An 18,198-nucleotide genomic window follows, 5' to 3' on the forward strand; every position below is an offset into this window, starting at 1 on the left:
TAAAGCAAGAGCCTTTTCCATGATCTCCTGTGTTTCTGCTGCTATAAGGATGTCATCCATATAATGATGCATAAAACAGTCTGGGGGTCCTGTATTCTAATAGGGCTCAAAGCCTTTGCAACAAACCGCTGACACATCGTGGGACTATTTTTCATGCCTTGTGGCAAAACAACCCAGTGGTACCATCTTGCAGGTTCACTGACATTGATACTGGGAACAGAAAAGGTAAATTTAGCTGCATCATCTGGATGCAAGGGAATGGTAAATACCAATCCTTTAGATCAATTATTGCAAGATGCCAGTTTGGGGGAATCATTGTTGGGGAGGGCAGGCCTGGCTGTAACGTACCCATAGCCTCACAACTTTTCCATTGGCAAGGGCCACTGACCCACCCACACGGGTGATTCTGTTTTCCAGGTTAGTCTCAGGGTGGGTTTAGGGGTGGGTTGTGCTGCAGTGGCGATTAAGACAAATTTAATCCAATTTGAGTTCCCCATTGAGCCATACAGTCATGACCCCATAAGGTAATAGGGGTTTCTAATATAAATGGACAAATAGTTGCTACCCAGTTTACTGGGCCCCTTACATGAATGAGATCTTTGCTTTGAAATATTACAACAATTCAAGACAACAATTAACACAGAATTACTGCCTCCCGCTAGAGGAGATATTTCACCTATGACACTTCAAACACTGAGCCCGAACAAACAGGCAGCACCAGTGACCCAGCAGGTGGGCACTAAGGTGCTCTGTCAGAGAACTCCGCACTCCGCAGCTGCAGCTGGGCTGCGTCTCATGCACGCAAAACAGTCACACAACCACACAAAGAGGCCCCTCACACTTATTACTGACACAACATAAAATGACAAATTCTACAAACATCAAAACACCACTAAGAATATATAAAGCCATTGCTTATTGATTATGTGGTCTTGGCAGACAAGAGACGCCGCATCCCAGTGTCAGCACCTTCTGTAAAAACTGCCGCTTCTGGCGTTGGAGGGGGCGCGGGCCGAGAGCGCGGTGCTGGGCTTGGCCGCAGGCGGTCGCTCCGTGGCAGGGCGGGGCTCAGGAAGGCCCAGGGCCGTCACTGCCAGCTCCGCATTTGCAGGCCAATCACCCTCTTGATCACGCGCTGTTCTCGCGGTAGCATCTTCTCGCAGTTCAGTACTTTTCCACAGTTTAGTGTTGCAGCTGTCTGTTGTTTTTCCTGCCACCTTGGCACAACTCAACAGCCTCTTATCTTTCTTCCAAGGCCTGTTTTTCATCAAAGCCTAGCACTTTCTCAGAGGCTGTCCAAGGCTGACAGGCCAATGCCTCCCACATCTCCCCTACGCACCTCAGTTTCCACTCCCTGCATCTCCCCACAAGGGTACACAGGAGGAGACGCAGGGGGCGCAGACAGGATCGTGTCTCTCCTTCCCTGTTCTCCCTCTCCTCATCGTCAGAGCTCGCTGTGAGCTCCTCCGTCTGGGTGGTCTCCTCTGCGAGACCCTGCAAACCCTTCTTTGCATCCCGCCACGCCTGTTGCTCCTCTTGGGTAGCTTTCATCATCATCACGTTCGCTTTCCCCCAAGCCATTAAATGCTCTGGCTTTCCTAATTTCGCTTGTTCTGCTAACTCTGCCTCTATATGTGGCCAGAGCTCTGGCTTCACACAGTCAATCGGCTCTGCCAAAATGCCGAGCCTTATCAATCTTTGCAGCATCGCTTTCAATGTCCTCGACTTCATAGAAGTCTTATGTTGTTTACCACATCTTTTCAGTGCCTTAACTGTGGCATCCATGGCACACCGCGGAGTCTCCCATCCTGCGTGGAGCTCCTTCACCTCCTGCTGTGCACCGCCGACTGTCACAGCTCATCTCTCGCTGGATCGCTTGGGGTCACCATTTGTCGTAATTAGCTCTGCTTCTTTAAACCTGCCGACCCACATGTCGGTGGTGCTCAGGTCGCAGGGACTAATACTGCGGGAGGTTAAAACCTTCTCGGAGACATCAGTACAAACACCAATGTGGTGGTTACAAAATGTCCGTTTATTAAACTGCGTATCTTACCTATATACGTTCGCCAAGTACCTCCTTCGTGGGTGTGCCCTTAGCGTTACAAGCCTATCCATCACCTTACCTCGTAACAAGGGGGGGCTACACCTATTCCTTCCGTACATCGCGAGATCTTCCGAACGCCACTCCCTACACACCAGCACAGCAGTTGGGCCAGAGGGACAAGCAGTGCCAATATCAGTCGCCCCGATACGGAAAACCAAATATACTAAAAAGTCAGATCATATAGTACTTGATGGAGATGAGCCAGGCCCAGCATGAGAACAGGGGAAAGAACCAGAGGTAATCATCCGATCTCTATTCCTGAGTTGAGAGATATGTGGAAAGATTTCCACCACTGTAGGGAGTGGCGTTCGGAAGATCTCGCGATGTACAGAAGGAATAGCTGTAGCCCCCCTTGTTACGAGGTAAGGTGATGGATAGGCTTGTAATGTTAAGGACACACCCACGAAGGAGGTACTTAGTGAATGTATATAGGTAAGATACACAGTTTAATAAACGGACATTTTGTATCCATCATATTGGTGTTTGTACTGATGTCCCCGTGAAGGTCTTAACCTCCTGCAGCATTAGTCTGCGATCTGAGCGCCACTGACATGTGGATTGGCAGGTTTAATGAGGCAGGCTAATTGCGGTGTTGCAGTATTAGTCTCTGCAACCTGAGCGCCACTGACATGTGGAGAGGCAGGTTCAAAGAGGCAGAGCTAACAGCAACACACCGCCTTCCAGGCGAGCAGATTTTCACCTGGCTGCTCCGATGCTGGAATAGTGGAGCTGGTGTTTTGGAATTGGAGGGGAGAGAGGCCAAGCAGCTGGGATCTTTGTCCAGGGAGGCTGGCACTGACAAGGCAATAGGGAAACAGACTCAAACCCTCAGCCTTTGGATGCGACTCCTGCTCAGTGTAGGGAGGGGTACCCCTACAAGGATGATGCTCTGTGTCGGTTAGGCAAGTGGACCAACATGGAGAAAGGCATTCAGAACCTCAGGGAATTGGCTGTGTTTGACATGCTTTACGGTGATCTGAATGACGTGCGGTCACCCATGGATCCAGATCAGGCCCCTTGCACACAATTGATGTGGCGGAAGTTCCTGCAAAGTGCACCAGAGGCACATTCCAAAGCATTAGCAGTAGCGTCCTGGTGGCGAGACACACAGACTCAGACAGTGGATGAAGTGGCTGGCCAACTCCGGCAATATGGGGGAAATCTCCCTTCCTCTCAACATGGCTGGGTTTCAGCTGTAAGGGAACTGTCTCAGAGGCTCCAGAAAGTGGAAGAGGACATTTCCTACATTCCACCTGCACGGGCCGATGTCTCAGCCATTGGAAGCAGGCGTTTCCCCACCCAAGAGAAGGGCAGTGGAAGGTACACACCACGGGGCACGCTGTGGTTCTTCCTCCGCGACCATGGAGAAAACATGAGGAGGTGGGATGGACAGCCCACTTCCACCCTAGCTGCACGAGTACAGCAGCTGAAAGGGAAGACCACCATGAAAGGGGAGTCTTCCAAGAGAAACGCGGCTCCAGTGTACAGTCGGAAATCCCCCAGACAGAATAGAATGGCCAACGTTATGCCTGACCCTCTTGAGGGGACCAGGAAGTCATTCTTGCAGGAGTCACTCTTAGATCAAGTGAGTGATGGTGAGCAGGATTAGAGGGGCCCTGCCTCCAGCTGGATGGAGGAAAGGGATAATCGGATTTACTGGATGGTGTGGATCCAATGGCCTGGCACATCAGAACCACAAGAATAGAAGGCCTTGGTAGCCACTGGCGCACAGTGCACCTTGATGCCATCAAGCCACAGTGGGGTTGAACCCATCTGCATCTCCGGAGTGACAGGGGGGTCCCAACAGCTGACCCTATTAGAAGCTGAAGTAAGCCTAACTGGAAGGACTGGCATAAGCACCCCATTGTGACTGGCCCAGATGCCCCGTGCATCCTAGGTATAGACTACCTCAGGAGAGGGTACTTTAAAGACCCAAAAGGGTACCAGTGGGCCTTTGGTATAGCTGCCCTGGAGGAGGTTGAACAATTGTCAACCTTATCTGGCCTCTCAGAGGATCCCTCAGTGGTGGGGGTGCTTAAGGTTGAAGAGCAGCGAGTGCCAACTGCTACCAAGACGATGCACCGGCGGCAGTACCGTACTAACCGAGGTTCCCTGGTCCCCATCCATCAGCTGATCCGTCGACTAGAAAGCCAGGATGTGATCAGCAAAACTCATTCACCTTTCAACAGCCCTATATGGCCAGTGAGAAAGTCTAATGGCGAATGGAGACTGACCGTGGACTACCATGGCCCGAATGAAGTTACGCCAGCGATAAGTGCTGCAGTGCCGGACATGCTAGAGCTCCAGTATGAGCTGGAGTCGGAGGCAGCCAAGTGGTACGCCACAACTGACATTGCTAACGCATTCTTCTCCATTCCAATAGCACCAGAGTGCAGGCCACACTTTGCGTTCACTTGTAGGGGTATCCAGTACACCTGGAATCGATTGCCCCAGGGGTGGAAACACAGCTCCACCATTTGCCATAGACTGGTCCATACTGCACTGGAGAAAGGTGGGGCTCCAGAACACCTGCAGTTCATTGATGATATCATTGTATGGGGGGACACAGCTGAGGAAGTCTTTGTGAAAGGAAAGAAGATAATTGAAATCCTCCTGAAGGCTGGTTTTGCCATCAAGCGAAAGAATGTGAAGGGGCCTGGAAGGGAGATTCAGGTCCCAGGAATGAAATGGCAAGGTGAATGTCGCCACATCCCAATGGAGGTGATAAACAAGATAACAGCCATGGCCCCACCAACCACTAAAAAGGAGACTCAGTCTTTCCTGGGCACTGTGGGGTTCTGGAGGATGCACATCCCAAACTACAGCCTGATTATGAGCCCTCTCTACCATTTAACCCCCAAGAAGAATGATTTTGAATGGGGCCCAGAGCAACAACAAGCCTTTGAAAAAATTAAGCGGGAGATTGGCCAGGCAGTAGCCCTCGGGCCAGTCCGGGCAGGGCAGGAGATTAAGGACATGCTCTACACCGCAGCCAGGGAGAATGGCCCTTCCTGGAGCCTCTGGCAGAGAGCACCTGGGGAATCCCGAGGCCGACCTCTAGGCTTTTGGAGCCGGGGATACAAAGGCTCTGAAGCTAACTATACCCTGACTGAGAAGGAGATACTGGCAGCGTATGAAGGAATTCGAGCTGCCTCAGAAGTGGTCGGCACTGAGACACAGCTCCTCCTGGCACCCCGACTGCCGGTGCTGGGATGGATGTTCAAAGGAGAGGTTTCCTCCACACATCATGCAACAGATGCCACGTGGAGTAAATGGGTTGCGTTGATAACACAACGGGCTTGAATAGGGAACCTTGACCCCCCAGGAATATTGGAGGTGATCACAAACTGGCCAGAGAGCAAAGATTCTGTGATGTCACCAGAGCAGGAGGTGACATGTGCTGAGGAGACCCCACCATATAACGAGCTGCCAGAGGAAAAGCGATATGCCCTGTTCACTGATGGGTCTTGTTGCATTGTGGGAAAACATCGATAATGGAAGGCTGCTGTGTGGAGTACCACATGATGAACCACTGAAGCTTTTGAGGGACAAGGTGAATCGAGCCAGTTCGCAGAGGTGAAAGCCACCCAATTGGCTTTGGAGATTGCTGAGCGATAAAAGTGGCCAAGGCTCTATCTCTACACTGACTTGTGGGTGGTGGCAAGTGCCCTGTGGGAGTCGTTGCAGCGATGGAAACAGAGCAACTGGCAATGCAAGGGCAGACCCGTCTGGGCCGCTGAAGTATGGTAGGATATTGCAGCCCGGGTGGAGAACCTCATTGTGAAGGTGCGCCATGTGGACGCCCATATACCCAAGAGTCGAGCCACTGATGAACATCAACACAACCAGGTGGCGGACCAGGCTGCTAAGATTGGAGTGGCTCAGGTGGACTTGGACTGGCAGCATAAAGGTGAACTGTTCATAGCCCGGTGGGCCCATGAGACCTTGTGCCACCAAGGCAGAGATGCAACATACAGGTGGGCTCGAGATCGAGGGGTGGACCTCACCATTGACACCATCGCAGATATCATCCGCGGATGTGAGACGTGTGCTGCAATCAAACAAGACAAGCGGGTGAAGCCCCAGCGGAATGAAGATCGATGGATGAAATATAAATATGGAGAGGCCTGGCAGATAGACTACATCACACTGCCACAGACCCGCCAAGGCAAGCGCCACGTGCTCACAATGGTGGAAGCAACCACCAGATGACTCAAAACTTATCCAGTGTCCCACGCCACTGCCCGGAACACCATCCTGGGCCTTGAAGACCGAGTCCTGTGGTGACACGGCACCCCAGAGAGAATTGAGCCAGACAATGGGACTCACTTCCGAAATAACCTCATAGATGCCTGGGCAGAAGAACACGGCATCGAGTGGGTCTACCACATCCCATACCACGCACCAGCCTCTGGGAAGATCGAGCGCTACAATGGACTGTTAAAAACTACATTGAGAGCAATGGGGGGGTGGAACCTTCAAACACTGGGACACACATCTGACAAAGAACACTTGGTTAGTCAACACAAGAGGATCTGCCAATCGAGCTGGCCCGGCTCAGTCAAAACTTCCACATGCTGTAGACGGGGATAAAGTCCCTGTGGTGCGCATGAGGGATCTGCTGGGAAAAATGGTCTGGGTTAGTCCTGCGCCAGGCAAAGGCAAATCCATCCACAGGATTGCTTTTGTTCAAGAACCTGGGTGCACCTGGTGGATGATGCAGGAGGATGGAGAGGTCCGATGTGTACCACAAGGGGATTTGCTTTTGGATGACAACACACCATGAATTATATTGTGCTTTTGTTAATTGTTTTTTTGTTATTGTTGATTGCTAAATGGCAGTTGGGCATGACGCATATGGTAGAGAATAAAGGGGTGGATTATGTCTTGGTTCAGCTAGGATAGGGTTAAGTTTCCCCAGCAGTGGGGAGGGAAGCTCTAGATGGGTTATTTGATACCACGCTGACGTCAAGTCTGTGCGCCCAAGCACGGGAAAACCAGAGACGGCTTTAGTCCGGTTGGTACCCTCACTGCTGTATCCGTGCGGTATGTCTCTTGTTCTGTTCATTGTTATTTCTGTTATTGTTACTGTTATCATTAGTGTTAGTGTTACTGTTAGTGTTAGCGTTGTTGTTTGGTTTGTTGCTGTTACACTGTTGTATTAAAACTTTCCTTATCTCAACCCCGGGGTTTGTATTTCACTCCCTGCCCTATACGGTCCGAGGGTGGGGGAGGGGCAGCGGCAACGTGGTCTCGGGACCCGGCAGAGCCTAAACCACCACAGAGAGCCTGCAAGCCTGATGTAATGAAGTTGCACTGCATTGGCCTACAAGTGTCCCAGATGAAACTGGGGAATACCCTGCCCAGCTGCTCTGGACAGGGAATTCACCGGGGAGCGCTGGTGAAAGGAATCTGAAGCAGGAGCAAAGCAGATCAAGTAGTAATCCATGAAAAGTCAGTGATGACAGCTAAGGTGAGATGAGGGGAGGAGTAAATGGAAGACTTCATGCAATGCCCAATTTACTGTCACTTCTGAATGGATGCCCAAAGTTTGTTTCCTCTCATGCCAAAGCAGAGGGAGCTTCTGGAGGTGGCAGTGTCTGAAGGGCTGGTGACCCAGAGGGTACCTTGCTGTAAGGTCTGAACTGGGCTCTATGGGAAGCAGCTACAGCAGCTCCCACCAGATCTCCCTGGTGTGGCTGAGACCTTCCAGGCACACACAAATGTGCACCCCAGGCACAACTGCACATACACACCAGGGACATGGATGAAGGCAGATAGATAGAAACACCCTGCACGCACACCAGCACCCACACCTAGGCACAGGGGTCCCCCAGCAGCACTAAGACACTCAGCCTTAGACACTCTGTCGACCCAGGAGCCACCCTGGATCCCAGGTCTCCCAGTTGCTGGCATCTGTGCAGGCAAGTCCCTGAGGCCCCCAACCCCACGCCAGCTGTTGGGACACAGACCCACTTGCACAGACAGACACATCGACAGACATTCACGTGTGATGTGTCCCCCCAGTAACCAGCCTTAGACACTCAGCGTACACAGCAGATGGCCCTTGGATCCTCCCATCTCCACTTGTCTCACACATGCAGTCACACACACAGACGGGTCTCTCAGGTGACGGCCAGACCTCGTGGTCTCTGCAGTGGTTGGCTTGGTCCTGCTGGTCCCTCCAGTAGCCAGCTCTTGAACTCTGGGTATGTCTGGTACCCAGCCCAAACTTATGACCACTTCAACACCTGGTTTACAAGTCTCTTACCCTACTCAGGTTGGCTGGCTGGCCTCTCCAGTTCCTGGCACACCAGTCACAGGGGGACTGGGACTCATGGTCCCCACTTTCATTGCTGCCACTCAGACAAGACTTTAATCTTTAACCAATCTTCAACCAATCTTCCACCTCTGAGCAGTCGGGTCTTCCTGTAGGGTTTCAATAATTAAAGCACACCCTGCTGCAGCCAGGCAATGGTAAAAAGGCACTGGCAAACCAAACACCTTCCTGTGAAAGACCCATGCCCAGTTGACAAGGTTTATCTTCAAGATAAGGCAGGTATTCCTATTCTCATGTTAAGTTGTGTCTGGAGGCGTTCTCAGGATTTACATTTTGTGACCAGGAAATGAAATTCTCAAACATCCCTCGTGTCTTTCCTGGAAGGAGCTGTAGATTGTAGAAAAGTGGCAGAAGTCCAAAATTAGGGGAGATGACTCTGTGATTCTGTGATTCTGTGAAAGGTGTTTTTTCCACCCTCTTCAGGTTGATCCAGCCTTTCCATGTCTTTTCTATCCTTTCAGCCTTCTTTTGGTTGTAGAGATTGAATCAGCATGTTCTTCCCCTTGTGCCCTGTAGGAATGATTGTGCTTCAAGTTTCACACTGAATTTGTGCCTTCTTGTTTTCTTATCCAGGCAGAAATCATAAAAACGTTAAAATCAACATAGAGCTTGATCTCTCACTTTGGGTTCAAACACCATAAGAGTGTGAAAAGCTGTGGAAATCATTGCAAATGATGAAAGGAAGAGGCTGACATTCTTTCAGGAAAAGTAAATATGTCTGAGGTGAAGAAGATGCCTGTCTGAATAAACCTTGTGGTCTAGTGATGGGGAAGGGAGGGGCAGAAGAAAGTCTCATGTAGCACGTATATGTGCTCTGTCAGTTCCCACAGCGCTGTGACAGAAGCACGGTTCCTGTTCTTCTCATGGGCTTGGGGCTTAGACAACTCATTCTTAAAATCATTAGAGATGGAGTTTCATGAGAAGACATAGCCAGACAGTTGCACTGACAGCCACCTGTTTATACACAACCAGCTCCTTTTATCCCCCTTTCCCACAAATGTTTCTCCTTAGGCCATCGTAGTCCCATCCCTTTGCCCACCTTTGACCATTGCTTTAAACATCCCATAGTATCTTTTCTACAATTCCAAAATTCTGCTCCTGGCATCCCATAGCAGGTCCCTTCAGCCTGCAGGCAGTAAGGTTCCTCAGCCTTCAAGGGGCCTAAATTAAAGAGAAAGTCATGTGAGACAAACCACAGGTCAGAGCTGGCTTCTCAGCTTAGCCATTGGTTGTGTTGCTGCTGAAAGACAGAGTCTCCCCCTTCTCAGACAGAGTGCAAAGCCAAGCACAGAGACATAGTGGAGGGACCCTTCTCTCTCCTCCATGTAGCCCCAATCCTACCAGTTAGTGTGGTGTGGAAACCTGGGAGGCCACCTGGCCAAGCTCTCACATTGTAGAAGGAATGAGAGTCGAACACGTGTCCTAATTTTCTGGCTCCTGTGGTTTCCTTAAATGAAGGTATCGCTGCAGCTCTGTGACTCTGAAGTTTGAATTCAATGTTCCAGTGAAGGGTTTGTTGTGGGCACAACTGGATGCACATCCTCGTCCTGAGTAGGGCAGCCAGACCCCTTGCAGCCCCTGGAAGGGCAGAGGCCTGGACAATTTAGAATTGTGAACAAACTGGTAGAGTTTCAGTGATTAAAAGGCACTGTGCTGCAGCCAGGAGAGGGTAAAACGGTATGTGAAAAGCCAGGAGGGCTACTTGCCCAAGAGAAGCAGGACCAGGAATCCCATTCAGAGCTCTGTCTTCTCAGCCTCTCACCTCCACCCTCTGCCAAAGCTACTGACTGCTCCACCACTCAGGCATTAGGAGTGAGACTTTCCCTTCCGATCACAACCAGGGGAGGACGCCTCTGCCTCTGCTGTGTATCAGCTGCAGTGCTTTGAAGGTGCCTTGTCCTCAGTCAGTACTTCCAATGACCACTTGCCTTTCATTTCATTTGCAGCAGTGGAAGGATGTGCCTGGATTCGCCTTGCTGAACTTCAGTCTTTTAAACGCCATCTACCTCTGGTACACTCTACTCCATTCACGGCAAAGGAGAGAGGATTTGTCTTCATTTTCATGAAAGTTAACTTCCACTTCATGCCCAGGTTCTGGTCCTCTGAGCACCCACAAAGCATGGGTGCATGCTCAGCCTGTGCTTTACAGCAACTCAACCAGGTACCTCCAAGCTGGGATTTCCCTGTGATTCTTGGAACAGTCAGCTCCAGGGATGCCTCCAGGTAGTTGGTGCAAATGGAGCAGCTCAGGTTTGTGTCTCTCAGTCCTCTGTGAGTGTCTGAGCAGGTACTGAGGTCTCAATCACCTCCCATATGCCTCCTGACACATCCCAAGAGGGGCAGTACGCATGCTCAGTGTTCACCTTCAGAAACATTTCCCTGGTAAGCTGCAACACAAACATGTCCACTCTGACCCTTCTGATATTTTGAACAGAAAAATTCTTGGGTGCACAGAAATATACTTGTATAATGGCACCACCGTGCAGGGCCCGGACACGCCCCAGCCCATGTGCTCAGTAGTGTGGTTGCACAGGCCCATTCAAGAGGTCACAAGCCTTGCAGCATATCTTCCTGCTTGGGAAGACAATCTCTTACTTTACAGTTGTTTGAGTTACCAGCCAAGAGAGGAATTGCGGAGAACATCAGCACTTTGCTGGAAATGTCAGAATACTGAAGAGGGTATGAGTTTGCTCAAGTGTTTCTTATCATTCAGTGCTGCAGCTTGGTCTTGTCTGGAATGTCTCCTCAGTTTGGGTCTGTGCTCATCTGATAACACAATCTCACACATCACAGAAACCAAAGTGGTTTGCAGCTTTCTGCTTTATCTCTCGATGGGACGGAAACTGGACTGTTAAAAAGTTTCCAGGAAACAGATTAACCCCAATTAGATGTCATGCTGGCACGTTCTGGAAGAATGAAAAGGTGGAAGTGAAAGCTGGCAACAGGAGAAGCAGACCTTTCCTAAGAAGTCTGGAAAAAGTCTTGAAGCACGTCTTGGAGCAAGTCTTCTTCTTATAATGCACGTTAGGGCATATGGGGGAGAGGAAGGGGACTGAACAGTTAATAAGCATTTACCAAGGGTAAAACAGGCCTGACCAACACGATTGCCTTCTCTAATTATGGCATTATGGATGGGGGAGAGCAGTGGATGTCATTTACCCTGACTTTAGCAAGGCTTTTGACACTCTCTCCCAGGATATTCTTCGGTCTAGCTTAGGATGTTACGATCTGAGTGGGTGGACAACTGGATGGGTATAAACAGAGGTTATGTTACAGCGGGTGATGTTACAGCGGGTCATATGTCTTAGCTACTCCGACAGGTGATTTCTGATATCCCAAGGGCACCTCTGATCACGTCAGCCCCTCTGATAAGAACCAGGACCTCTGCCTGACCCTCTTCAGCTCTCACAAACCAAAACAACCCACATCTAGGATCCAAGGAGGCTCTTGCCAAGGGTCTCCAATGAGATATGCACTCAACAGGAGATTTCCCACTCCTCTCACTGCTGCCTGGGTACTGAGTACTCTGGGTACTCTGTACAAGCCTAGGGCTATCCGTCTTTTGGAGGAGATGGTGACAAAAACCAGAGAATGTGACATGAACCCCTCACCAAACCACAGTCTGGGGTTTGCAAGAATAGAAGCAGCAGATGACACAAGCTGATGAGGTTTCCTGTTTCAGCCCAAAACTTCATATATATAGATTGCCATTCTGTACCTGTCTCCTGCCCGGCCATCACAACGGTTTTGGCTCTCCAGGGCAGTGGTGGAAGATGCTGCTTCTCCTTCTGCTTGCAAGTGCTTTTCTCCTTCTCCCATGGGCTGGGGCTGGTGAGTACAGAGAGATGGGATTTAGACAAGGACAGGCAAGGGCAGAAATGGGCACTGAGTAGGCAATCTGCCTTGCCTACTCATATCTCTACTCTCTGCTCTACTCATATCTCTCAGCTCAGACTGCCTGAAACCAGTGATGCATTAAAGGTACTAGTGTAGTGCCCTTTGAGAGCATTTTAGACATCCAGAGGAGGTGTGGTCAGCCATCCCCAGGAAGTGTTGTGCGCTTTTCTCTCCATTGGGCATAAGCAATGCTTTGGACAGCCCAGGGAAGGAGAGTTATTGGCATCACTGGCCTATGATGCCGGAGGATGACCCTCTCTCCTCGTGCAGCTCCAAATTTGATGGGAAATAGTGGCATGTGCGATATTAACACTTCTCATCTCTCTTCCAGGAAGGATCATTGGCGGATGGGAAGCTAAGCCCCACTCCAGGCCGTACATGGCTTATTTATCAATTAGAAATGTTTCAAGAATGCATTGGTGTGGAGGGTTCCTGATTCGCCCAGATGCAGTGCTCTCAGCAGCTCACTGTGTGCCTGGTGAAATGTAAGGCTCTGTCTTTCTTGTACATGTGATTTTTTTGAGTCTCACACATTCACAAAGAGCCGCAGTCCTGGTCTGTGCTGAAAGAGTACTCTGTGTCTCCTCAGGCACAGCAGGGCTCTCTGTGAGCTGAGCCATGCCCTGTGAGTTGCAGGAATTGTCTGCCAGGGGCAGTGTTCCCCTGGGAACAGGACACCTCCGCAGTGGTCTCCTGATCTGTGGTTCCTCCCATGGGTCAGAGCTGCTGTTGGAGAAGAGAGGCTGGTGTCTCTCATTCCCTCCTCCCCTTTTGTCTTCAGAATGGGACACCTCAGAGCTATGTCAGCATGGGGTAAGGAACCTTCAGCTGAATGTGGAAGGAGCCCAGGCTCCAGAGGGCAACTTGCTGAGAACTAATTTCTGGGGAGGCATATCCCACCGCCACCTCCCTCAAACCACCTGCCATGGGGGCTGTGTCGCTGTGGTCAGTGTCGCTGGAATATGTTGGTGTTTCCTGGCAGGAAAGTGAATATCACCGTGACCCTGGGAGCTCACAACATAAGTAAGAATGAACGGAGCCAGCAGAAATTCCACGTTGACCACTGGGTCATCCATCCCAACTATTCAAAAAAAACCCTTGAAAATGACATCATGCTGCTGAAGGTATACCCACACACATCCTTGCTGCCTGAGAGATCTCCGCCTGCTCACTTCCCCAGCTCCATGAACTTGTTCCCATTCCTTTCCCTGCTCTAACCCTGTGTTCTCTCTACTTGGCAGCTGAAGCCAAGGGCCAAGCTCACTAAGGAAGTGAGTTATATCCTTTTGCCCAGTCACAAGGAGCGTGTGGGTCCAGGAACTACATGCGAAGTGGCTGGCTGGGGCAGGACATCACAGACAAAGAATAAGACTAGTGTGCTGATGGAGGTGAACCTGAAGGTGCAGAGTAATGAAGAGTGTGAGAAATATTTTAAAAGCAGCTACGACCATCAGTCTATGGTCTGTGTTGGTGATGCCGATTGCAAAAAATCAACTTGGAAAGTAAGTGTTAATTTGGGCTCCAAGCCTGGGATGAGGTTGGGACTAGACAGTCAGATTGGTTCTCAGGTGAGGGATGCAGGGGATTACAATGCAGTAGATGCTTCAGGATGATGTGCTGAGGCTCCTCACAGGAGGTCCGAACCTGACGTGCTGATTGATCCGGCATGCAGTTGCCCCAACTGTCAGCATCATGTTCCTTTTCACCTATCTGGCAATATTCTATCCATCCTAGCCACTGCTCCCGCAGGCTGCAGATCTCGTGCAAACCCTTTGTCATTTCCTCCCAACACAGTGGGATGGCTCAGATATTCCCATGTGTCTAAAGTAGGACTAGATTCTTCTTTTCAGGGATGTGAAGGCAGTTTTTGAATCTCAGATGGCCTCCAGGCCTGAATTGCTTCACAGATTGGCTTAGAGGAGTAGTAAGGCAGCTACAAGCCCTGCGGAGCTGGGCCTGGAGGGAGATGGTTGAAAGAGGAGGTTCTTCACACAGAGGGAGACAAGAGGGCCAGTTTCTCCCTCAGGGCAGGGGGAGCTGTGCTCTGACATGTCTGACCCCTCCCACTCCTTCTACCTCACAGGGTGATTCTGGAGGCCCATTAGTCTGCAATGGCAAGGCTCACGGCATTGTTTCTTATGGACGGAAAAGCTGCATCTTCCCTAAAGTATTTACCAGAGTCCTCTATTTTGAGCCCTGGATACGTAAAGAGCTGAGAAAGTTTGCGCTCCAAGACCTACCTGACTCTACCTCCTCCGACTAAAATGCTCAGTGTCCCATTTCCACAATGCATCAAACATCTGCTGATGCTCAGAGGCTTCCAGGGGCAGCTGAAATGAAGTCAGGGATGCTCTCATGGCATATGCACAGGCTTCTGCTCTAAGGAATGTCTCCATGGCAAGGTAAAAACACAGATCCCAAGTACACACAGTTTCACATTACCCCTCCTCCCACTGCTGCGCAACAGTGCTACCTCCTGCTTTGCTTTCTGGCCACCAATAAAAGCATGTTCACACCTGCTTGTGTGTGCAGCCTTCTTGGGAACAGATGGAACTCCTGAGGGTGAGAATGAGGAGGCTCAATGCAATGTGTTACGACTGGTAGTGAGCCGATACCAGGAGGATATTATGTTCTTTAATGTACAGAATGCCAAACAAAAGAAAGCTATTCTGTGTTATTTCCCTTAGCTGCTGTTAATGACAGAAAGTATAATCAGTAAATCCAAGGGACAAGAGTCCACTGAAAGTTACTGAACAGAAGGGAGAGAGGAATTAATTTTGCCAGTTCTAGACAAGTGGTCTAAGCTGTCTTTGGCATCACAGGGACACCAAAAGGGGGAGATGCAGACATTTCTGACATCCTGTTGCCAATTCTATGACATGAATCCCTACATGCTAAGCAGAATATCTTTCAGATGAAAAATGCCTTGAGCATGCTTACTTCTCCTTATTACTCAGAAAGTATATTGGGGCAATAATGTTTCCTGGGAATTTAGGGTCTTGTTACATGTCCCAGGCTATTCCATCTTGTCTGCAGCTGCTGCTCCTGAAGGTCTATGGTACATCCTGTGTTGTATCACCCAAACCATGACAATGACTCTGATAGCCTAAAACACTTCTATTTCAGCCATTTTTGAAACTCAGAAGGACAATTCCATGAGATGTTCTGGTATGTTCAGCTTGGCTTGCAGCACCTACTGTACAGAAGCTGCATCTTGTGGAGCCCCTAAACCATATCTACTAGCCCTGTTCATGTTGTAGTCCAGAGCATCTCAGGTACCACAGGATGCCAGCAGAAGAGAGTTCTTCACTAGGAAGTCAGAATGCCTTTCCGGTCCCCTAGGTGTTCCCTCAACAAATCCAAGGAAAAGACACCAGGTCTCTCAACCATGAAGGTGTCAGACACAAGTATGATTATGACAGCAACAGGTTTCTTCTCCTGTTCCAAACTCCACTGATCAGGAGCAGGGTTGTTTGACAGGTGTGCTGAACAACCCCCAACACATGAGTTGTTTCACCTGATATTCATCTCCCCTCCCACGTTCTTCCCCTTTACCACTAGCTACCTCTCCCAAATAAAAAGCCCACCCCTGCTTACCCCTTCCTCATTGGCCCAGTTTTTCTACATTTAAAGGCTTCTTTGACAGCATGTTTCCCACCTTCACTCACTGGATTATAGAGGTAGCTGACACTTTATCTGCTGAGGCTCAAACTGAACTATGTATACATCAGAGAAAGGTCTATCACATACCACTGAGGCTCGTGAGAATGGAAGGGTCAGGCATTTATTCACTGATAGCTGATGACATGTTTTTCCCACTGTCCCATCCCTTTCCATACTCTCTGATTCCATTCCATGGAAGGAAGAAACTGTTCTGTGTGTACAAATGGCTCCTTAAATGACACAGTGATGTTGTTCACATAAAGCCCTTCTCTTTGTTCTTCATGGGGACTTGGACTATCTGGTAAGAGAGTGATTTGTGGACTAGCCACCACTGTCCTAAATCATTCAACATGGAGAAAAGAAAATCAAGAAAGCTTGTGGGAAGAAAAAGGGAGGAGAAAGAACTGAAAGAACAGGTTTCAATAATTTACAAGATTATTGACAATTGTTTGTGGATGGATTGATGAATGGATGAATGCATGGGTGCATGGATGTGTAGGAATAGGTATGTCAGTGAATGGATGGATGTCTAAGGAGAGACAGAAATGTTATTAAATTATTTTCTTGCACATTCTCCATTGCATCCACATTCATCACCACCTGAGATTTCTGGGTGTTTAGAAATTACTATACTCTGATGCTCTCCCTTAAGGCCTCCTGAAACTGTGTGTTCCTCAAGCTATGGATGAATGAATTGAGCAGATGAGTGTCCTGGTTCCAGCTGCAATAAAGTTAATTTTCTTCCTAGTAACTGGTGTAGTGCTGTGCTTTGGATTTAAATGGATAAAAATGTTTTGAGGGAAGTGCACAAAAAACAAATAGTGAGAGTCTCCAGAACCTTGTTCCTGAGATCAGTCAGTGTTTCCTTTTTACTGGGTGTTCTTCCAAAGAACAGGATTCATCAAGGCTCAGTAATATCTCCCTTCTGCATTGCCTGCTACTCCTCCTCACTGGTTTCTAAGATGACGTCTACACTGCCTTTCTGAGCAATACTCAAATTCAGTGCTAAGCATGTAAAGGCAAATGAATCCACGCTGTAGCAGAAACTCTGGAGTATGAAGCAGTGATCCTTCCTTCTTCTCCTTCTGTGTCTGATCTTCAGAGCCTAAAGAGATAGTTAAACAAAAATGGGACATGTGGAGTGGGAGTGGACAGTTGAAGGACTGGAGCTTTATGGTAGGTGACCCTGATATACCATGTAAGCATAGGCATACCCAAGGGGAGCTCTTAAAAGGAGCATCACTGATTGAACGTAGCCTTTATAAACACTTCCACTACCAAGGTTTAACTGAACCTTCCAACAATACTCCTTGCCCTTGGTGTCAGATTCTTAGTTAAATTCATCTTGCACAACTCTGCCTTACTAAAGATAAGGTGATAAATCTAAGTAGGCTATAATACTCCTAGTATCCAGTACTTTCAGAGATGAATTTGTTCCCCGATGAAGTGAACATGATTATTAGCCCCTGGATTTGCTGAGGAGTGATTCAAAGAACAGGAGTCTTTCGCTAGAGAAAAAAAAAAAAAACCCAAACAAACACCACAAAAAAACCAAACAAACAGAAGGCAAGAGTCTGCTCATCCACCTTCAAGCATCTTTCTTGTAGAGAGCTACATGATAAAATCATCTATAAACCCTTTTTGAACAATGGATATAAAAGGCATTTGTAGAAATTCTTTATCTCACTAATGTAGATACCTTAGTTTGATAGAGGGTATTTTAGAAAATGGATAATACCTATGACTTAGGAATAAAATGAACAATAAAGTTAAAAATTAGGAGTCTGTATGGACTGTATATCTGGCTGAAGATATATATTCTTAAGGAATTGCTGAGCTACGAGAACAAAGACTGAGGCCCAAGGACAGGAGGAACTGGAACCATGGTAACAGAAGATAAGGGACAATTTATTGCCCAAATGACTAAGCTGAGGCCAAAGGATGTGCAACATAACTTAGATAAGGGGGCTAACAAGCAAGCCAACAGGAAGAAACTGTTTTTGTGGTTTGGCAATGATGTAACTGGGGGAAAGGTGAAAAGTTGACGACGAGGAAGACTGCCAGCCTTCATCCAGAAGAAGCCCACCAGATAAAACTGCGCCTGCGTAAGGAGGAGTGGACACTATGATAATCAGTCCTCGGAAAGCACCACTATTCCTGGAAAAAGTTAACGTGTTTATGAATATGGACAAGT

The 18,198-nt window shown here is 48.8% G+C and overlaps 1 protein-coding gene across 1 annotated transcript; it reads left to right on the plus strand.

The window, feature by feature from the left end:
- Positions 1 to 12,181: 12,181 nt before the first annotated feature.
- LOC141934229 (cathepsin G-like) lies at positions 12,182 to 14,780 on the plus strand. The gene is made up of 5 exons (XM_074849566.1): positions 12,182 to 12,275; positions 12,673 to 12,819; positions 13,329 to 13,465; positions 13,583 to 13,843; positions 14,425 to 14,780. Exons 1-5 carry the CDS (start codon positions 12,218 to 12,220, stop codon positions 14,602 to 14,604), a joined length of 783 nt encoding a protein of 260 aa, XP_074705667.1. The 5' UTR covers positions 12,182 to 12,217; the 3' UTR covers positions 14,605 to 14,780.
- Positions 14,781 to 18,198: the final 3,418 nt, after the last annotated feature.

Source organism: Strix aluco, chromosome 24 (assembly GCF_031877795.1).
Source record: "Strix aluco isolate bStrAlu1 chromosome 24, bStrAlu1.hap1, whole genome shotgun sequence".
Classification (NCBI taxonomy): domain Eukaryota; kingdom Metazoa; phylum Chordata; class Aves; order Strigiformes; family Strigidae; genus Strix; species Strix aluco.